Source organism: Gadus macrocephalus, chromosome 5, assembly GCF_031168955.1.
Source record: "Gadus macrocephalus chromosome 5, ASM3116895v1".
Lineage (NCBI taxonomy): Eukaryota > Metazoa > Chordata > Actinopteri > Gadiformes > Gadidae > Gadus > Gadus macrocephalus.
This window is the reverse complement of record NC_082386.1, coordinates 12,280,277-12,301,099: the sequence shown is the minus strand read 5'-3', so window position 1 is coordinate 12,301,099 and position 20,823 is coordinate 12,280,277. Positions and strand designations below refer to the sequence as shown.

Below are 20,823 nucleotides of genomic sequence, written 5' to 3'. Positions count from 1 at the left end.
AAGGGATGCGACCCATGAAAGGACTGTCTGGGGAGAGAGCCCATAGCCGCACATGGTTAAAGCTTCTCTGTTGTTATTGACACTGATACAGGCCTATTGGCACAGCACTAAAAGTTATCATTTAGTAGCCTATCCCTCTATCCATCCTTCCCTCCATCTATATCTCTCTCTCTATATACAAGTCAAGTCAAGTCAAGTCAAGTCAAATTTATTTCTATAGCACATTTAAAAACAACTGAGGTGACCTAAAGTGCTTACAAACAAACATAAAACAATGACAATGGTACAACAACAATAATAATGCAACATAAATAAAAAAAACATATATCTATATATTCATTTACTTTTTTATAGATAGGTCTATATATAAATATGCCTATATAAATGTATATTGTAGGCTACATAAAAAAATAATATATAAATATATATTTTTATATATATTATATAAAGAAATATGTATATCACTTATGGATCTATCTAACCATGGGTCTATCTATAGACTGCACATTGAATCTACCAGGAACTTTTAAGTGGCCATTTACCTGCATGGGCCCCAGGGTGCACGGTTGAAGGGTGCAGGCGGGTAGGCATTCGGTGAGGGTAACTCACCAACAAACAGCCTCCTACATGTCATCCCGCGCGAGAGTCCTGAGAGGACGCAGTCCGATAGAACCTGAGGTTACTCTGTTCCTACTTCAATGAGGGATGGAGCTCAATTAGCATTTCACAAGTCCCTTTGCCTCTTCTGTTGCCGCCTTCCCGCGGAGCCCGTGCTTTCTCTGGGGATTGTCCTGTTTCGGGCTCTTGTTGGCGTTGGCAGGGTGACAGTATTCGAGTGTGCAAACTTGTGCTATTGTCCGCGGGCCAGAGGGAGCCATGGAGACCCCCATAATATGACACAGGAAAATGTTTGCTGATGGCAATTCTATGGTCTTTGTCCGACTCTTTCTCCTTCATGACGACTCGATTTAAGTCTCTAAATGTTTGACTACAAATGCAAGAGTACTATCCAGCTCCCTACCCCTTTGTCCCGCGAGGTTTGAATGAGTAATTCCGCCTTTGTGTCGCTCGATTGAGGGGGCAAACAGAAAGACAAGATTCTTGAGCATTCAAGCCTCTTTCCATGGTTATGCACTCTTTAGATCCCCCCCCCCCCCCCCCCCCAACCCCCTCACCAAATCCCACTGCTGACCTCACATTTGTTGATGCTGAGAGGGAATAGGCCTATCTAAAGCAGTCAAGAAACAGTGAAACAAGTTAAAATCTGCTGTTTGATGAGGTTTTATTAAACTACGGCCTATGTTCGAAACTGAGAGGGAGGATTAGGAAGTTCAACTGTCTCTGGAGGTGGATGGAGCAGAATTTACATCAGCATGTGAGGAGACATACTGCATGCATCCCTTGAAGCGGCTGTTCTTGGCGGATCTCCATGACAACAATTTGCAATGGTGAAGAATTCGATACCGGGGCGCTAGGATGCTGATTGGGGAGCATTGTGAGGGGCCTGAGGTCGCTGATTGGTTCATGGAAACACCCTAACTACAAGGACTTTATATTCATTCAACTTCTTCAAGTGCTCAAAGCGCAGCTCGCGGGGGACCCGGCCGTGGGACTGGTGAGTTCAGCTGGTGGTGGAACAACATGTTTTTAACTACAGCATGGCATAGTCAAAGCCATTTCCTAACATAAGAAAATATTATATATATAATATTGCAATTAATTTCTCTGCAGGTTTTCTAGATGGATAACTTCCTGTAACGTGGATTACTTTTCAACATGGCGAGTTCAGAGAGTGAGGTTAAAACTTTATTGAATTTCGTTAATTTGGCGTCCAGCGACATCAAGGCGGCCCTGGACAAGTCTGCGCCTTGCAGGCGCTCCGTGGACCACCGGAAGTACCTTCAGAAGCAGCTGAAGCGTTTTTCTCACAAATACTCCAGAGTTCCAAGATGCCACACGCACAAAGCTGCATTGCCCGAAGGCGCCAGACCAGCCGGGATTACTGCACCCCAGGGCACGAAGATCCCAGAAGGGGCGCGTTTGGATGGGCATGGTGTGGACACTTTACGCACCACTGCGGGCAAAGATACCGGCAGCCAGGAACTGCTGCCCATGAGGAAACGGCAATTACCGGCATCATTCTGGGAAGAACCTAAACTAACCGAACTTAAAAATGACTCTTTACAGGTAGGTCTCGAAAAGAGCCACATTGAGACTGATAAGAAAGAAAGGAAAGGAGCTCGTGTTGACGACTCAAAAGCCGCAATAAGCGCCTCGAGTCAACACGGCCCGGTGGACAGAGACAGGGTGAAATCGGACATGACCTCACACCACGTGAGTCTCTGCGGCTGTTGCCCCTTTCAGTACCACGGACAACAGGTGTTCCAGAGCCACGTGGTGGTCCCCCACTCCCCGTTGGTGCTGTGGGGCAAAGCCGCAGGAGCCGAAACAGGGATGGTCCTCCCTGAGCATCACTATGGACCGAAGGTTCACACGCACGTCGTGGTGAAGCCCATACCGACCAAGCCCCCCGTCCCGTCATCAATTTTCAGCGTGTTCGGCTTCCTCTAAAAGTCCAACCACATGACCGTGGACGAAAGCAGGTCCATCCATGTAAATAAGCGCCTGGTTATTTTGTGTCCAGCTAGCGGTAGGACTCTCTCAGCAGTTATTAAAGCACTTATTAGAAATGTTGTTTACATAGGTCGAATTTGCACTTCAGGAACATTAGTTAACAACTTTACCGAAGTATGAAGTGATGACCCAAACTCATGCCTTTAAATGTTCCAATTTTGTTTTAATTAAGAGACGAAAACTTTTTGTCCAAATAATGTTGACCTTTTTAAACAGTAGCTGTGATTTCCAAATAAAGTGTTATAACCTTTCTTAACTCCTGTCTTCAGAAGATTCATTCGTTAACAAACACATGCACTCCTTCAATACAGACACACTTAACTTAAACTTAAATAGACTGATTCAAGCAAACATTGGCACCCCTAGTTGTACAACCCAAACATATTAACATGATATATAGTGAGTATAATACACAGTATCATCAGGCCCTTGTGCACACTGGAACAAGCTAAACGGCCACCGTTGCACATATAAACAAACCAAAACCATCACACATCTACATTCATTTCAGTTGAGACTCAGTAATAGTCGGGGAACTGAGCCGTGGTTCCTGAAGACCACTGGGACCAAGGTAGTGGAGGAGTCTGTCTGGCAGAGGGAGACTCTGGAGAGACCCCAGCCGGTGAGTTCCTATCTGTTCCCGAATCCTGATCCTGCTCAGATGCAGTAGAGGACGAGGCGACACTGGAAGATATGGATTCATAGTGTAGTGTTATCAGTTTCAGTTTCCATATCGCGATGTATAACAGATACTGTGGAGAACGATGCAATGGTGTGTGTTCGAGGGAGATACGGAGAGAAATAGCGGGAGTGTGTGTGTGTTTGCTTCCATGCATGAGTGTAAGAGAGAGTGTGTTGGATGAAGATACTGAGAGACATAGAGGGAGTGTGTCTGTTGGTGTGTGTGTGCGCGTTCTTTTCATGTATGAGTGTAAGAGAGAGTGTGTTTGTTTGAGGGAGATACTGAGAGATAAAAAACAGAGTGTGTGTTGTTGTGTGTGTGTGTGCGCATGCTTCAATGTATGAGTGTAAGAGAGAGCGTGTGTGTGTGTTTTTTTAATTGAGTGTGAGAGCGTATGAGCAAGGCAGAGGGTTTGTGTGAGCGAGAGGAAGAGTGTGTTGGAGAGGGGGAGAGGGATCATTAAGGCTGAGCCTTTGTCTTCCACTTACGAGTCTTGTGTCTGACGGGGCCCCAGTCTTCCCGGCTGTCCAGCAGTTCGGTGATCCGGGCGCAGAGCTGAACGCTCCCCACGTACTCCAGGAGCAGGTCTACGATTGGTCCAGCCCGGTCACGCCCAGCTGAGGTCGAGAGCCATTCACAAAACTGCAGATCAAAAGAGTTAAGGAGAGCTCCGTGTCAATTCTCCTCTGTGATCATTCCTATCATTCCAATAGGCCTGCACACATTCCTTGCTTCCTCCTCCATTTATAACAAGTTACTAGAGATACAATTACATTTTATAACTACAACTTATAACTGATATCGCGTCTCAGTTCGTCATCGCACCTGTGTGCCGTTGGCGGGGGACTCCTTGCAGGTCAGGGCAGGTGTCCCAGAGCGGAGCGGGGGGGCGGCAGACAGCCGCCCGCTCTCCCTGCCCCTGGAGAGGGCCGGAGGGGTGCAGGCAGGGTGCGGGGCGGGGCCGTACCTACAGCCGAAGCAGGCCCGGGCGTCGCAGCCGTGCTCCAGCAGGCACCGGAGCACGGCCACGCCGTCGGCACAGAGCGCCACCGCGCCGGGGAAGCGGGTGGGGTACGACGGTACGCTGACGTTAGCGTCGGCGCCGTGCTCCAGCAGCAGCTCCACGGCGCCCAGGCTGCCTCGCCGGGCGGCCAGCAGCAGGGGGCTGACGGGGTCCAGGGTCAGGCTGGCGCCCGCCCTCAGCAGCAGCGCCGCCGTCTCTGTGGCTCCGCCGTCGACGGCAAAGTACAAGGGGGAGGTGCGCTGGTCGGGGTGCTGGGCGCAGCGCTGGCGGGACAGGGGGGCGTTGACGTCGGCGCCGGTCCGGAGCAGGACAGCTGCGGCAGCCAGCCTGTTGTTGTGGGCCGCCAGGTGCAGGGGGCTGATCCCGCTGCCCCGCAGCCGCGCACGGCTGGTGACCGGGACCAGCAGGGAGACGATCCTGGAGAGGGGGAGGGAGGGGGGAGAGGGGGAGGGAGAGAGAGAGGGAGGGAGAGGGGGGGAGGGAGGGGGGAGAGGGGGAGGGAGAGAGAGAGGGAGGGAGAGGGATGGGGGAGAGGGAGAGAGAGGGTGGGGGAGAGAGAGGGAGGGGGGAGGGACAGAGGGAGAGGGAGGGAGGGAGAGAGAGAGGGAGAGAGAGAGAGGGAGGGGGGAGGGAGTGACAGAGGGAGAGGGAGGGAGGGAGAGAGAGAGGGAGGGAGAGAGACGGAGAGGGAGAGACACACACACAGAGCGTGAAGACCCATTAGACCAAACAAATGGCTGAAATAAGCCCTGTGTGCAGCATGTCTACACGACACAACTACCAAACAAACTCACCCATGGGACAGTGTATCGAATGGAACGACAGTTCTACAATTATAATCCCTCAACACATTGATATTTGATCATCATCAATATGCGCACGCTCTAATCCTATATGTCATCGTAATCCCCCCCTCTCCTGAACAGAGGTGTGGCTGAAGGCCCGCTGAACTCACTCCTGGTGCCCTTGCTCCGCCGCGGTGTGCAGCGGCAGCAGCCCTGAACCACAGGGTTTGTTTGCGTCTGCGTTCCGCTCCAGCAGCATGGCCGCCGCCTCCCGGTGGCCGTGCCTGCTGGCCTCATGCAGAGCGGTCACGCCGTCACATGTCTCCATGTTCACGTCCGCTCCTAGCGCAGCAACGACAACAAAGAGGACCTGCTCTTCAACATCCCAACTCACTGCACAGACCTTGTTGACGGAGCGGCGGCCCTTGGATCTCAACACCACCACTTGGCGTTCAGGAGCCAAGATGGCCGCCGGGTGAACCGGGGCTTATTATTATTAGTTTATTTGTCAGGAACAATGCAGCGCACATTATTACATACAATTATCACAGTCTATTCCATAATAATGGGTGTAGCTGTTTTAGAATAGAAGGTTTCTAGCCGATTGGCTAATTCACAACCACAATCGGAGGGAGGAACACGGCCTAGGGCCAGGGAAGGGAGCGGGTCCTGTACCTTTCCCCAGGAGGAAGCCCAGGGCCCGCAGCCTGCCCTGCTGGGCGGCCACGATGAGGGGCGTGATGCTGCGGGTGTTGGAGGGGTTGAGGTTGGCCCCCGCGGCGAGCAGCGTGCCGCAGAGCGCCGTGTTGTCCCGGGACACGGCCTGGTGCAGGGCCGTCCAGCCCCGGGCGCAGCGCTGGTTCACCGAGGCGCCGGCCTGCACCAGGAGGTCCACCATGTCCGCGTTCTCTCGCTCGCACGCTGTCAGAAACACGGTGACTGTAGCCATGACGACGTGGACGCATGTTGTAGGACGCGTGTGGATGCGGTGCATGTGAAAATGCATGCTTGATTGTATGCATGTATGTATGTATGAATGTATGTTTGCATGTTTGTGTGTGCGTATGTATGTATGTGCTGTATTTATGCACGTATGTGTGTGTGTATGCATGTATGTATTTACGTATTCATGTATGTGTGCCCGTGTGTGTACACACATGTGTGTGAATTGGCCTCACCGATGTACAGGGGTGTGTCTTTGTTCTTCCCACAGATGTCGGGGTCGGCCCCGGCCTCCAGCAGACTGCGTACACAGGCCAGGTGCTCGGTGGAGGAGGCCAGCAGCAGCGCCGTCTGCTCCTGCAGCGTCCGCTTATCCACCGACGCCGGGTACGCTGATAAAGAGGAACATTTTGCATGTCGGCAAACATGGCGCTCAAAGGGGACAATGGAACACGGACCACAGAGTTCTGCCTCAAAGGCCAACGCCAGAGTTCACCTAGACTCTGTGTGTCAAAAGTCTGCACCTGGCCACCTTCAGAGAAAGGCAGAGGAAGGCCTCCAGGAATGGTAACTCCATCCCTTGAGCGCTGCGTGTATTTACCCTTCAGGATCATCTTCACAGCCTCCGTCTCCCCACAGAAGGCGGCCTCGTGTAAAGGCGTCCAGCCGTCTTGGCCCTCCCTCGTCAGGCTGTGGCTGACAGACAGCTCCTTTAACGCCGTCATGTCTCCCCTCCTGATGGCTAGCACCAAAGGGTCCAGCCCCCTGGCAACACACGCATCGGTCAAACTGACATACTGGCAAAACTACGGTGTGTGTGTGTGTGTGTGTGTGTGTGTGTGTGTGTGTGTGTGTGTGTGTATGTGTGTGTGTGTGTGTGTGTGTGTGTGTGTGTGTGTGTGTGTGTGTGTGTGTGTGTGTGTGTGTGTGTGTGCGTGTGTCAGTATGTTTGTTCAAGGACAGACCAATAGGAAATCAATACAAACGAAAACAATAGGACATATTTTCTTTCTATTTTCTTGGGCAAGATTAAGTCGCTTGAGATTTCATTTTACTAGCCTACATATAGCACGGATCCCCGCTGCTCACACTGACCACGGCAGCGATACGTTTAGAGAACAGCTATTGCGCTGTCCAAAGGATTAAAGGGACTCACTCCGCAGACTCTGGCGTACCGGACCGTTGTCTATCGGCACGTCTCTGTCCGTCTGCTGTGGCCGTGAACACCTCGTGGTTTCGTTTGTTCCCGGCATTTCGTAGTTGCGATAGATATTCGGAATAACTGAATTTCGTCATTGTAGTGGAGGCGCGGATGAAGTGTGCGGCGGTGGAGGGGCATGGCGCGTCGAGGGGGAGGGAGCTCAGCTGTGCTGCTCGGAGATTATTTCGGGACTAGATTGTCATGCAGCTGGTGGGGGTCGCTGCATATGTCGCTACACCATCACAAGATAGCGCTAACGGCGCTTAAGATAAAATACTTCCCTTTCTCACTTTCTCACTGACTTCACAGTTCCTACTTCATCAATTACAGTTGTTCTCACAAGTTCAGAATAACCCACATCTCTAGCAATCTTATTGCCACGGACATTCGAGGTAGCCTATATAATGATTACAGCCTGCATACGATAAAAGCTCCCGTAACGTTTCATGATTTTAATTAGTCTTATTCAGAAAAACAGCAAGGCCCTTATGGTTAATCTTGGTTATAGTGTAACGCAATAGGCGTAAGGTAAGGTACACCTTATTGCCAAACCAATTCGTTGCTATACGAATATACATGTGAATTCAGATGCATAGTTCAAATGTACAATAGTGTTATACAATAACAATTTAATACCTGGAAACGTTTTCCTCCGTGTTAGCCTGGACAGTCCAGCGGTAGGGGGCCAGCCTAGTCTGGGGAAGGGTCCTGCATCTGGTTGCTTGTAACAGGTCCATCATAACATCAGGAGTCGAGGTGACCCACGCATCAGTGCTATTTCTCGTTCCAGTCGGCATGGCCGAAAGGGGGGCCGTGAAATCCTTGTGAAGACACGCTCAATAGCCTATGAGACCACAGAAATGACATTGCTAATTATTGGCTCATTATACGAAGAAAATCCCCGAAACGCACGCACGCATACTTGCACTCTCGCACGCAAGTTATTTCCACGCGCACAGTGACCTGTAGGCCAGCGAAGTGAGGAGAGTGGTGCACGGCCAGAGGGCTGCGGTTTCAGTACCGCGGACGAATGCCTTTTAAGGGCATATGCAACCATGTTTTGTCCCACTCTGACTGTACAGCTAGAAAGATTACACCAGGCTGATATATCATGGACTAGTTTGCTCTCGGAGGTTTGCACGTTATCTTCTTGTGATAGCTTTTTTTTTTTTTTTTAACGCCACGAAAAGGGAGACCACATACTGATTAACATCAAGGCTTCTTTTAAATCTGTTGTAAACAGTTGTTGAGCATCATGAAAATATACAACACGACACAAAATAAGACATTTGCATTCATTCATATGGTCATTGATTATGCTTGGGTTCTAGTAGTTTGAGCATAAAAGTTTATCATCGTCATTACAGGAACAACATTATACGATTCATTTACACGCACCTCTGTTCCTGTTGTTGACTTCTTGGTCTTTTGAGGGTCCAAATAAATCTTTCTAGCCAAAAAAATATTATTTTATCGTCAACCAACAGTAGGCCTAAATAATATATATATTTTTAATAAACACCTGCGTATACCAGACGCCAACGTTCAAAGAGTTCAGAGTCATGAGTGGCCTTGACTTGTTTTGACCAAAACAAGTCCAGCAGCATATCTCTTTAAACTGGATGAACTAGGCTGCATTGTCTGGGCTACTTATGAAGGTATTAATTTACTGCAATTACACACAATGCCAGGAATGTTCTCAATGTTCAGGACGTAGACACAATAGTAAATATAACATATTTCATGACAGCTGTGGTCGTGTGCCCAGCAAAAAAGGCTATCCGAAAACATTGAAGGATACATTGGAGGTAAACAATCAAATGAGTGAAGGAAACAGGTACCAATGAAACAGTGGGCATGTCTTTATGAAGTTAAACCATGAAACTCATTCAAGCAAATCTTCTTTATTGATGCAGATGTTTCAGAACAACATAAAAAAACCTGAAAAGCATTATAATTAATCAAAAATAAACTTAAAGGACCCCTATCAACACGTGTGAGTGAGATAAGCTATTACAAGTCTTTAGAAATTTGGCCCTATACTGTGCCTTAGCTAAATCAAACTTGGGTGTGTCCACCTAGCGAATAGATCGGCCTGCCCAGTGGGCTGTAGCAAATGTTGATCATACATCTAAGTGGATGTCACTAGTGATGTCACTAAGGCACAGGAAAAGGTAGAATTTCTGACGGTTTGTTATAGCGAGTCCCACTCACGCCTGGTGGTGTAGTGGGGCCCTTTAGAACAATCATCATAGAGAGGAAAGGAAACGCAAGGAGGGATAAAGACGCATGGCTACACAGAGCAAACATAGCAGCTGACATAACATGGGCTCTCAATGATATTCAGCCTGGGTTTCAGTTTTAATACGTTGAACATGTTAAAAATACAAGATAGCAGCACAAACACTGTACACATCACCCCTCCACCTCATTGTTTACGTTCATTGTTCAGTTATATTATCCCTTTGAATTAATTTATTGTTCATCAAATTTATTTCCAAAATAATTATTTAGCTTGATATATATCCCAAAATGATGTAGTCTTCCAGAAATGGGATACAATATACAGTACATAATTGTTGGTCCATCGGGCCAGCAGGGGGCGCTTAACAAGAGGGATTAGCTGGGTGCATTGCCACAGGTACATTACAACAGGCTAAGCAACTGAAATGGGATCGGTGGGTCTTGAGCCCATGTTGACATCACAGCCCAGCAGCCATCACACCACAGAAGAAGAGGGTTTTGCCACGGCGGAGGGCATGGCGTAGCGCACCCTCTTCCAGAAGCGGGAGTTCCAATGGGAGGCGCCCGGGGAGTCCTCCCTCCAGCAGAGGGGGGCAGACTTGCGAACGAGGTGCTGCAGGGTGGGGGAAAGATGGGTGTAGCCCTGGGGTCCCATGTCTCCCAGCTGCACCAGGATCACCCTCATCTCCTGGAGCAGGGCATGGTGGAGCCCTATCTGAAAACACCCACCCACCCACCCACACACACACACACACACACACACACACACACACACACACACACACACACACACACACACACACACACACACACACACACACACACACACACACACACACACACACACACACACACATATATAGACACACTTAGACACACACACAAACACCCACACCCACACACACACACCACACACACACACACACACACACACACACACACACACACACACACACACACACACACACACACACACACACACACACACACACACACACACACATACAGACACACACACACACACACACACACACACACGTAAGTGTAGATTTCTCGGGGGATTGGCCGGATAGTAGTGGCTAGCCAAAAGGTTCTGAGTGGAGCCCCATACATACTTCAAACTAAATTGAAATTGGCGTGTACGTTCAGACACAATATGACACCAGGTTGAAGCCCCACATTGGGCACCTTTACCTGAAGCATCACTGGATGTATCGATCGTTCTTGGATATCGACGTGTAAGGACCCACCTGCCAGTCGACGGCCTCGCTCGGTGGACCGCTGGGGGAGGAGCCTAGCGTCTCGTTGACCTCCGACCCTGGAGTGAGCACCACCATCAGCCTCCTGCTCAGCATCACGCGCTCCTCCACCTGCCTCAACCGATCTGCAGGACGGAGATCTAGTTAATGGTCTTAGTATTACAAACGCATTAGTATAAACACTAGTATATTAATACTTTTTTCTATATAGCGCCTTTCAATTATTCCCAAGTGAGTGATACAGTAAGAGGAGAAACCCCATGCTCTAACAGTGCGCCACATGCATTTACCAACCAGCAGGGGCAGTACAGACTATATTCTGAGAAGGAGGAGACTGCTATACTTGGAGAAAATGGGGAGCCTGGTAACAATGGTCAAATGGCATTGGTATGCCATACAAACTGGTGTAACGTAAATAGATGCATTAAAATGATCACCAACCATGTTTCTAAAGCATAAAAAAACAGACTTTAGAATTAGGATTTGTGTGCACTGGCAAGAGGCCATGGTCAAGCCATGCAAACTTTAAACGAATGTGTCCAGTATGCTTTTATATACACTTTTGTCATAGGTACACTATGGAATAACCTAATTTAGCCATTTTGAACCACAGAGCCTACATCCTTGTGACGCATATGCATATGTTTTTTTTAATATAATGGTATATCTCTGCCATCTTTTGTGTTATTAAGTGGAACTCAATAACAATACCTTTTACACCTATGGGCAAATCTGGCTGGTCTTTTGTGTCCGTAACTTGTTTCATAAGTTCTGCAAGCATGCCAGTTCATACAACTTTCTCTCTGAAAAATATATATAATAATACTAACGAACACAATAGGGTTCTTACGGATACAACATAAGTGCCTGGGGGGATTGTCCAAAAACTTGGACACTCCTGCCTGTGCCCTTGAGCAAAGCACTAGCAGTAGACCTGGAGTTGGTCCGCGGGCACTGTGCTGTGGCTGCTCACTGCTCCTTGTGCTGCAGCTAGCAATGGGTCCAATACCTTTTTTGAGTTCTAGTGCAATAATATTGCACAAGTTAGTCAGGAGGTATTGCTTGAGTGGAAGGATGCTCGTCTGACAAGCATCTGAAGAAGGATGTGTACCAGTGATTGTATCTGACCACGCAGATTCCGCAGTACTTCCTGTGATGGGTTGGGTGCAGGGATGTATACACATATTTTGTATTGGTCAACAATATTGTAACTATGCTATGAAGCATAGTTATCTGAAGCCAATTCATGACAGCGTAACTGTACTGTTGAATATACGCATTCCTGTCCTGGTTATGGTAATACATTTTCATAAGGAGTTCATTTTGCATACACCTTACCAGAACAAATATTCAGTCAATTTGTAAATTGTTAGTGGGCAGGCTTGCTATGCTTCCGACACCATGCTTCTAAGTACTTTGTGTCGATTCCTCCTGAGTTCCTCCGCTTTTCTCTTTCCTTCCACGAGCATTAGTGCTGCTGATAACTACGGTATTATCTTTGTGTCGGGTTGTGTTTCTTCTTTGGTGCATTATGAGTTCAGCACAAAACGTATGGGTACAGAAAATGCTGTGCGGACATTAAACCTGAGACCTTCTCCGGGGATGGCGTCACGGCCGTGGATGAAGACCCTGAACCCACACTTCTGCTCCAGGACCTGGAGCAGAGCCTGGAACAGGAACCGGCTCAGGATCTCCTCCATGACCTTCTCAGATTGGTACACCACATAGACGTCGTACTGCAACCCATCTAGCACAGGCAGCAGACATAGAGCAGACGTGAAACACCGCGTGAACACATACCAGGAACCCATCTAGAAAATACATCAATGCTTTGTAACTAACGCAGATGGGAACTCAAGTCTTTTTAAGTAGCGTGGATGGGAGCCCTGTGATGTACTCACCATTGCGGGCCTTGGTGCATGGCAGGAACCTTCGGGAAAACAGAACTAGGTCCACAGCAAAGTATTTGATGGCAGTGGTGGCTAACAGGAACACAGCACTGACACACATCAACGCCACCAACATGCTGGTCAGTGATTCTGAGAACCAGGTAGGAAGGAGGATTAATTTATGGCTTTCTCTCTACATATGAATAACATGTTGTGTATATTCTAAATGATCTTCACGGACCTGCACGCTTGAGAGTCAGATAGTGGTATTTGACATCCGGTGGGCTTTTAGCCCGACACCTGAAGGAGGCTTTGAGGTCGGACTCCTGGACCTTGTCAATAATCAGGGTGGAGGTGATAAAGCTCTTCTTAGAGGGCTCCTCCATGTTACTGCAGCACCACCAGATAGATGGAGATCAATCACTGTTATCATTATTAACATTAGTATTAATAGTATTAGTAGTATTAGTTTGAGTAGGAGTTTGAGTATGTATTATTATTATTAGTAGAAGAAGTTCTGTAGGTGTTGCTGTTGATGTTAGTGGAAAATGCTGCTTTTGTTCGGACGAAAGGCCAAAGCTTTATCTTCTACCTCTCACCATGAGAAATTCTGGCTGTAGCCGGCAATACTATTCAAGCTGTGGTTGTTCTTCTCCCACGTCCCCTGACATTCCGCCTGACATTTGGAACAGACGTTGGTCCCAATGAGGGCCTTACACTTTATCGACAGCGGGTAACCTAGAGAGGAAACAGGGGCTGTTAGTCTTCCACTGCTAACACTGTTCTACATCACCCTGTTTCTGGGAGAATAGAGGTTCTGGTTCTTCATAAGGTCAGAACAGGGCATTTTTAGGTTCTGGAAATTCCATTTCCATTGCATTTCATTTGCGTATGTCTACTTCACCAGAATGGTTTTAACTCCTACCTATGTCTGCCTATGATACCAATGTCCCGGTCATGAATCCATATCGTATCACACAGTGATAAGTTGTAGTTCACTTGCACCTATTTAGCATTATGCTGTTCGTAAATAGGCAAGACCATAATACAACCTTTCAAAACAATTATTTGGTCAATCAACAATGTATCATCAAATATCTCTATCTCATCAGTCTGCAATCTACTGTGAGCCCGCCTGCATTTCAGGCGACCCCCGAATGAGGAGCTTACCTGGGTGAACCATCAGCTCCTGGGTGGTGGGATGGATGATTTGGATGTTCGAAAAAAAACCCTTATCTTTGGGTTTAAGAAAATACAAAGAAAAATGGGATGAACCACCATGAGATAAGAGACACCATTATTGTGCATTTCCCAATGAAGCTGTGGTTCATGTAGTGTAGACTTCTCGGGCTGATAGAGGCTCATGCACCATAGTAGCTAATTGTGGCACCATCCCAGTCTACAGAAACACAGTTTCAATTTTCTTTCTTCCTGTGAGCTGTGTACGGCAGGTAACACTCCGCGGAGTGAGAAGATTTAGAACACGCCAAGAAGAGCCACAACAAAGACAAGGAGATCAAATATATACGGATATCCGTCATTGAGAAGTCCCGCCCTCCTTCTTCCCTCAAGGTTTTTTTACCCATGGAACTGAAACGGATAGAGTTCACGACGGAGTCCCGCCCTCTCCCTTGCCTCTTAACCCATGGAACTGAACAATAACATAGAATCCACTCAATTTTAGAAAATGGATCATAATCGCTGACTGTTTTATGGAGAAACTAAATCAGCATGTCATTCAGGGGTGTCAAACTCATTTCTGGTTGAAGGCCACAATAGACCAAATGCTTCTTCCATAAGGGTCGGAAAAATACCACCCCACTTCTGATTCGCTTGAAAATATAAATCCTTTTCAACGTTGCTGCACAGCCTTGAAATAGGTACGTGACTGAAAGTACCAGTGGGTGCCCTTGGCCCTTGCCCTAGGAGGGGTACTGAGACAGCCTCGGATGAAGCCTTGGATGACGAAGGGAGTAGTGGCATCGCTGTCTGCAGCGGTGCCCTCAAGGATGTTTCCCTGCTCTACCACTGGAGTGTGGCCCCTCAGTGCCTCAACCTTTGTATGCTTGGCGTGTATTGTGACCTCTCTGCAGAGACTACTCTTCTTTGATACTATTACAACCCCTTTATTTCAATGTGGGTTAAGTTGTCAATACAGTTTGAAGAATTTCCACCACATTTGCAAATAGAAACATCTCACCAACCAAATATGTTCTTGATAAATATCTAAAATCTGAATGCTCAATTCAGTAGAATCACCCATATACATATACATCTAAATCCATTCATGTAGGTAACTCACTCAGTCACCTCTACTCATGCTCTGACCCTAGCGACCCTAACTTTAACCTTAAAGGGGTTGGAGACTGACCCTCAACAAACAGATTCCGGGAGGCGGTGGTGTTGTACGCCATGTGCTCCATGTGTCTCCAGGTGCACCTACAGGTGTACAAGGCGCTGTCCGCCTTGGTGACGCCCAGCAGCTGCAGGTCCTCGCCTGCCTCCCCTGCCATCAGAGTGGAGTTCTTTGAGGAAACAGGAGTAAGGTCTTTAAGAAGGGTTTACAAAGTGGCTACATGCACTGTTCCTTAAGGCGCAGGTACGGGTTAAACAGGTCATACACGGCTAATTCAGGAGCAGGTCGGAGTTAAACAGGTCAAATACAGTTCATTCAGGAGCAGGTAGGTGTTAAATAGGTCATACACGGTTCATTAAGGAGCAGGTAGGATTTAAACAGGTCATACATGGTTCATTAAGGAGCAGGTCGGGGTTAGACAGTTGGTACAGAGTCTGGTGACATACCCTGTCCCAGCTGAACACCCCTTTCTCAGCCTTGCATCGATCCTTGACAATTTCCGGACAGGTGATTTTGGGGTTGGAATCAGAGAAGTTTAGGGGTGTGTATTCTCCCTCAGGATCCCTGGCTGCCAACACTTTCACAGGTACGTACAAGATATAGCATTTCCCGGCCATGTCGAACCTGCCAGGGAGGACCAGGCCATGAAGACACAGGAACCACTGAACCAGTTCACTGTCTGGCATGAAGACTGCTTTATCCATCCTTAATATTACAAACTCCCCAACAACCCAAGAGCCAAATCAGGAAATCAGGTTCCTGCTCTACTGTTTCTGGGTCTAGTGTTACTGTCAGTTTCTATCACTGTGGTACGCCTAGGGGCTGTCTCACCGGGCAATGTAGAGATCGCTGTCGTTGAGGTAGATAGGGAGGAAGAGGAGGGCAGGGCCGTGGTGATGGATCCGCTCCTCCTCTGAGGAAGAGATTGAGGTGTTTCCCTTCTCACGTCTCCATGTGAACTGGATGGTCTGGTTGACATCAGGATCCCCCACAGTATCTGATGCGATGTAAACGGCCTCCCCCTCAGGTACGTACAAACACGAATCTGTGTAATTCTCACAGGTAGACCCCCCCTTCAGAGGATCTGGCAGGAAAATACACTCAGGTTGAGGAGGAGGAGGATAGTGTTGAAGATGGTGAGACCAGGGATCATTTGAGAGGGAGATCGAAGCTGTGGAAGCAGTAGAGAGGGAGTGACTTCAGACCTTACCTGGAAGATCACACGAGCAGGTCACGCCAGGGAACCCCAGCAGCAGAACAAGGAGGCTAATCATCCTCATATACAACGTTCCCTGTTGACAGGACATTCCCTTTATAGACATGACATTCTGTTTATATACAAGAAATCCAGTTGTCTGATTGGAGGACTATGGCTAACCCTATACATGTTTTAAGGGCACTTTATGACCTTGTAGAAGTGTATCCTGCTGTGCGGAAAGATACCATATAGACTGATCCAATTGTTTACAAAACCCTGGTTACCATACTAATGTCCAATTTCCTCAAATGCCATTGCTTACCTAGGAAAGGTTCCAGTTTTTTGCTTACTTGCCCTTTCTGTATATTATTTGCTGTTGGAAGTGTGCCGTTTCTTTCATAAATCTCATGATTTCAATCGAGGTAGGTGCATTTATTTTATGTAATAATGTCAGATCAACAGTTATTAGAGTTTATTATAATTGACTGAATTCCTTTCAGGATACACATAAGCAATATATCCATCGATGATCATGGGAAGCCTAATAACCAGTCCCAACATACCATGGACCTATGCCACATACCCCCTGACACTACCCCCTAACCCACTCCCTAACCCCTCAGACCACCTAATCCTCCCCCCGACACATATAACCTGATACCATGATAATCAATATTTCGCAATTGTTTTTCCTTTTTCTAGTTCTTATTCCTTTGTGAAATTTCTAAACTGCTCTATAAATGAGAATGCTTATTTTCCATGCCAATAAAGCTCTTTGGAATTATGGTGAATTTAAATGAATTCTAGAGGTATCACAAGACCAACACCCTCCAATTTAAGAAGTTACATAGAATACAACAATTTCTTTCATTAAAATCAACGACCTACTTTATATAAAAATAAACAAAAACAAGTGACCGCGGGGCTTGTCGCAGGCATACCCTGTGGTCTCATACCTTGTAGTCCATATTCCCTTCAGATGATTATTACAGGACTCTTACAGTCTTACATTCCCTGTGCAGATCGCTTCTCCACACCACGGACCCAGAGAGGATGGTTTATAAAGATATCTATCTCTCTCTCTCTCTCTCTCTCTCTCTCTCTCTCTCTCTCTCTCTCTCTCTCTCTCTCTCTCTCTCTCTCTCTCTCTCTCTCTCTCTCTCTCTCTCTCTCTCTCTCTCTCTCTCTCTCTCTCTCTCTCTCTCTCTCTCATATCAAATGATGCCTATAATGATGCCCATAAGTTATGCTTACGATAGGTTCTATAGATAACATAAAGTTAATCCTTGTTATTACGTACAGGATATTAAGGGTACGGTATTACATACATTTACCGGAGGTTTACCGGAGTGACTCCCGGTACGTATCTAGCGCGTCCTTGTGGCCAAGGCAAGTGCACATTAAAATGAGATTATGGACGCCCACTATGGACAGAGTTATTTCTGATACAATTTTCTTCAAAATAAATTTGTGCATCGCATAAAAAATATTGAAATAAACAAGCAAAGTTTGTAATTCCCCCCTCCCTCCTCATCCACCCACCAGCTACAATAATATAAATATATTTGACCTTGGGTGTCTTGAAAGGCGCCTCTAAATGAAATGTATTATTATTATTATTATTATTATTATTATTATTATTATTATTATTATTATTATTATTATTATTATTATTATGTTATTATTATTTTAAATAAAATGTGGCCTACACCATCACTATAAAGGGAGATAAGAAACCCGCTTCTTATAGTGCTCGTAGGACCGCCCACACGCACTAACGAGTGCTAACATGTATGCTAATAATATGTAGGGTTGCTTTGATCAAGCGATAAATTGAAGCGGGGCCACCTATCATCTCATCTCCATGCCTCTCACTTCTTCTCACTGAAATAGAACGCCTCCCCGGTTACTATGACAACTGAGAGTCGCCCTGCGCATTCCCCGGTCCTGCATCGGGTTCCTAGGCAACCGTGGAACACACGGATTAAATACGAATGCAAATCATTTCGCAACGTGCAGATAGAGAAGTTATGTTAGTTAAATTATAGTGAAGACCTGCTTGGAAATTAAAAGTAACAAACATGGCAACTGGGTCTTTTCCTTTCATAGAGAACGGCGATCCTCGACTACAACTAACGTTGGAAAATAGAATAAGAAATATTTTTGAAACGCAGTTGGAAGAAACCAGGTAGGAATATCTAATGTTTTTAGAGACAGGTTAATGCATAGATTGATCGTTTTTTAATCCTCTGTTGACCATATGATTGATGTTGTTGGCTATATCTTGATCATACTATGTTTTCCCTTCAAAATAGACATTCAGAAAATGTCAACTACATACCTGTCTTAACCGAGGTAGGACAGTCGAAATGAACCTTAATTGAAAGCCTTACTTTAATTACAATCAAAAAAAAATTCTGGTGGTGAAATGTTTAATATGGAGAGGTTTCAAAGTCGATTTGTTTTGCTGCAGGCCCCTGGCAAAATCTTAGAGACAGGGGTGAACACCTTGCAACGGACCCTGGTTCTGAAAAAGCAGGTTGAATTGGACGAAGTGGACCGGCAGCTATCATTGAAACACCAAGAGTTTAAAATCCTCATTCAGACTCTGAGTCAGCGAAGCGCTGAACTGCTCCGGAAACACCAGGAGGTTGGTTGTACAACATTATGTAACCCTAACAAGATCAGGCTCATACAAACACATTAGGGGGATTTGATTTCAGACAGAAAACCCAATTACTTTTAAGCATTACACACATACACATACACGTGCGTACACACACACACACACACACACACACACACACACACACACACACACACACACACACACACACACACACACACACACACACACACACACACACACACACACACACACACACACACACACACACACATTCACAATATATACATTAACAAGAAATAGTTTATGTTCATCCAGACTAAAGAAAAAGCGAAGAAGTTTGAAAAGTTTGTGGAGGATAATGAAGGGAAGCGACGGCGGGCTGTGAAGAAATACCAAACGGCACGAGAACAAAATACCCTGAAGAAGCGGGAAATTGAAGACATAGTCCAGCAGCTGCTGCAACTTAAAGTCAGGTGAGACCTCGGAAATCCACCTCCATATAACAAGAGATTACGCCTGTGGGATAATGCTTTCTATTTGCCATACCTCTTTCCATATAGGCAACAGGGATTAAAAGGCAGAGTGGCCAAATACAAAATCTACGAGGACTACTTGATGAAACTGCTGGACTATCTCCCTGAAAGTGAGTTGATCAATCCGTGATCGAAGACCACTTGTTTACATCAGATTTGCGAGTGATGTTGTTATATTGTGTGAACCCGTAACCACAGGTTACCTGGACTATGGGAATGAGTCTCCGATCATGCCGCTGATTCATCGCCACGAGACGCTGTCGGTCACCAAGCAGGAACTGGAGCAGCGGGGGGGGCAGCTGGTCCAGGAGCTGGAGCAGGGCCAGAGACACCTGGACCTTCAGAAGCAGCAGCGCAAGACGGACCAGCTGGTGGGGACCAATTAGACACAGGAGATTTTTTTGGTAAAGTTCATGATCCATGGATACATACATAAAGTTCGCTACTTAAACTGCGTCCCTTCTTGGTGAGTGTGTGCACGTGTTTGTGCATTTGTGCGTGTGTGCGTGTATGTGTGTGTGTGTGTGTCAGATGAACAACAGGGCCCTGTCTGACCTCCAGGGTCAACTGGACATGCTGAAAGAGCAGAAAAAGCAACGGGAAATGAACCTGCTCATGGACCAAGGCCACCAGAGAGGCCAGGTAGGGTTTGATTGGGTTATACTCTCCGTCATGCTATCTTCTTCGAGAGGTACGGATTGAAACCCGTCTCTCGCCCTCTCCTCCTCTTAACAGGTGGAAGAAGTGGCGAGCCTGCTCATTGCGGTCAGGAACCTAGGAGGGCAGTGCCATTTAAATACATACGGACTGCTGGAGGACATGGACTTGTTAAGAATGATGGACATGGTCCAAGTAAGGACTAACATTTAACGGTTGATCAATATTGTTGTTATAATTATAATGTATTTTTCATCGTTATCCATTTATTTGACTTCATTGTCCTTTCAGGAATACATACTAGAGACCAGAGACACGGAGAGGAAAGCCACCAGACTGATGCAGCATGGGGGGGGCACCAGTTGGACGGATTTAGCCGCCGCATTCAGCCAAGGAGCTGCGCCCGCAGTCAAAAACAGCAGCAGCAAAACACTCATTAAAAGTCCAAGCAAATTCAGCCAGAAGAGTGGAATATCTATAGTTCATTAGACTCTTATGGAGGGAATCTATAAGTTGAGTCGAAGAGTATTTAGGTTATTCAGATAACTTTATTAATCCTGGGGTATTCTGTTTCTATAACAATTGCTTTGTTGAAGATATACACAATACAAATATTCTAAGTACAAATGATGGAACACAAAAGGTATGGTAATACAAATATGGAAATGTGTAAATAAATACAAAAAATGTATATTAATTAAGTAAACATAAAAAATAAACTATATTATGTGCACCTTTAGCTCCACAACCCCCCTTCATACTTATACCTATCATACCGATTTTCTTAATA

At 46.6% G+C, this 20,823-nt stretch overlaps 5 protein-coding genes across 7 annotated transcripts in view; 3 read left to right on the top strand and 2 right to left on the bottom strand.

Moving 5' to 3' along the window:
- LOC132458038 (protein unc-79 homolog) overlaps nt 1-570 on the top strand; it is a 15,340-nt gene extending 14,770 nt beyond the window's left edge. Inside the window, exon 14 of the mRNA XM_060052487.1 lies at nt 558-570. Within this exon, the coding sequence (XP_059908470.1) occupies nt 558-570 (13 nt within the window). The remainder of the gene's footprint in view (nt 1-557) is intronic.
- A 644-nt stretch (nt 571-1,214) lies between these two features.
- On the top strand, nt 1,215-2,890 carry LOC132457962 (protein FAM181A-like). The gene is made up of 2 exons (XM_060052375.1): nt 1,215-1,615; nt 1,732-2,890. The coding sequence occupies exon 2, from the start codon at nt 1,777-1,779 to the stop codon at nt 2,569-2,571; it is 795 nt and encodes a 264-aa protein (XP_059908358.1). The 5' UTR covers nt 1,215-1,615; nt 1,732-1,776; the 3' UTR covers nt 2,572-2,890.
- Nucleotides 2,777-8,817, bottom strand: asb2b (ankyrin repeat and SOCS box containing 2b). 3 transcript variants are annotated; one of them, XM_060052373.1, is made up of 9 exons: nt 8,667-8,817; nt 7,905-8,112; nt 6,669-6,832; nt 6,304-6,459; nt 5,801-6,046; nt 5,296-5,467; nt 4,142-4,757; nt 3,805-3,958; nt 2,777-3,318 (listed from the first exon to the last, which is right to left on the bottom strand). In XM_060052373.1, the coding sequence occupies exons 2-9, from the start codon at nt 8,063-8,065 to the stop codon at nt 3,137-3,139; spliced, it is 1,851 nt and encodes a 616-aa protein (XP_059908356.1). In that variant the 5' UTR covers nt 8,066-8,112; nt 8,667-8,817; the 3' UTR covers nt 2,777-3,136. The 3 variants fall into 3 exon arrangements, with proteins under 3 accessions (XP_059908356.1, XP_059908355.1, XP_059908357.1); XM_060052372.1 differs by lacking the exon at nt 8,667-8,817 and having other exon boundaries at nt 7,905-8,329; XM_060052374.1 differs by lacking the exons at nt 7,905-8,112; nt 8,667-8,817 and adding an exon at nt 7,224-7,879.
- A 1,042-nt stretch (nt 8,818-9,859) lies between these two features.
- LOC132457959 (interleukin-1 receptor-like 1) lies at nt 9,860-16,788 on the bottom strand. Its single transcript, XM_060052371.1, has 11 exons — nt 16,227-16,788; nt 15,848-16,100; nt 15,463-15,640; nt 15,032-15,185; nt 13,831-13,896; nt 13,260-13,398; nt 12,902-13,050; nt 12,673-12,810; nt 12,363-12,518; nt 10,763-10,896; nt 9,860-10,227 (listed from the first exon to the last, which is right to left on the bottom strand). The coding sequence occupies exons 1-11, from the start codon at nt 16,336-16,338 to the stop codon at nt 9,988-9,990; spliced, it is 1,719 nt and encodes a 572-aa protein (XP_059908354.1). The 5' UTR covers nt 16,339-16,788; the 3' UTR covers nt 9,860-9,987.
- Nucleotides 16,789-18,108: 1,320 nt separating this feature from the next.
- si:ch1073-416d2.4 (coiled-coil domain-containing protein 42 like-2) lies at nt 18,109-20,757 on the top strand. Its single transcript, XM_060052367.1, has 9 exons — nt 18,109-18,402; nt 18,530-18,569; nt 18,688-18,864; nt 19,159-19,316; nt 19,404-19,486; nt 19,575-19,747; nt 19,908-20,018; nt 20,112-20,228; nt 20,325-20,757. The coding sequence occupies exons 1-9, from the start codon at nt 18,296-18,298 to the stop codon at nt 20,520-20,522; spliced, it is 1,164 nt and encodes a 387-aa protein (XP_059908350.1). The 5' UTR covers nt 18,109-18,295; the 3' UTR covers nt 20,523-20,757.
- The last annotated feature ends 66 nt before the right edge of the window (nt 20,758-20,823 follow it).

Coding starts and splice junctions, on each gene's coding strand:
- LOC132457962 (XM_060052375.1), top strand. CDS start 1,777: ATGGCGAGTTCAGAGAGTGAGGTTAAAACTTTATTGAATTTCGTTAAT.
- asb2b (XM_060052373.1), bottom strand. CDS start 8,065: ATGCCGACTGGAACGAGAAATAGCACTGATGCGTGGGTCACCTCGACT. Junction 6,833..7,904: donor ACGGAGGAAAACGTTTCCAG/GTATTAAATTGT, acceptor GTGTGTTGCCAG/GGGGCTGGACCCTTTGGTGC. Junction 3,319..3,804: donor CCCCGTCAGACACAAGACTC/GTAAGTGGAAGA, acceptor CATATCTTCCAG/TGTCGCCTCGTCCTCTACTG.
- LOC132457959 (XM_060052371.1), bottom strand. CDS start 16,338: ATGTCTATAAAGGGAATGTCCTGTCAACAGGGAACGTTGTATATGAGG. Junction 15,186..15,462: donor GGGTGTTCAGCTGGGACAGG/GTATGTCACCAG, acceptor GTTTCCTCAAAG/AACTCCACTCTGATGGCAGG. Junction 13,051..13,259: donor TACAGCCAGAATTTCTCATG/GTGAGAGGTAGA, acceptor GTGGTGCTGCAG/TAACATGGAGGAGCCCTCTA.
- si:ch1073-416d2.4 (XM_060052367.1), top strand. CDS start 18,296: ATGGCAACTGGGTCTTTTCCTTTCATAGAGAACGGCGATCCTCGACTA. Junction 19,317..19,403: donor CTGCTGCAACTTAAAGTCAG/GTGAGACCTCGG, acceptor CTTTCCATATAG/GCAACAGGGATTAAAAGGCA. Junction 20,229..20,324: donor GAATGATGGACATGGTCCAA/GTAAGGACTAAC, acceptor TTGTCCTTTCAG/GAATACATACTAGAGACCAG.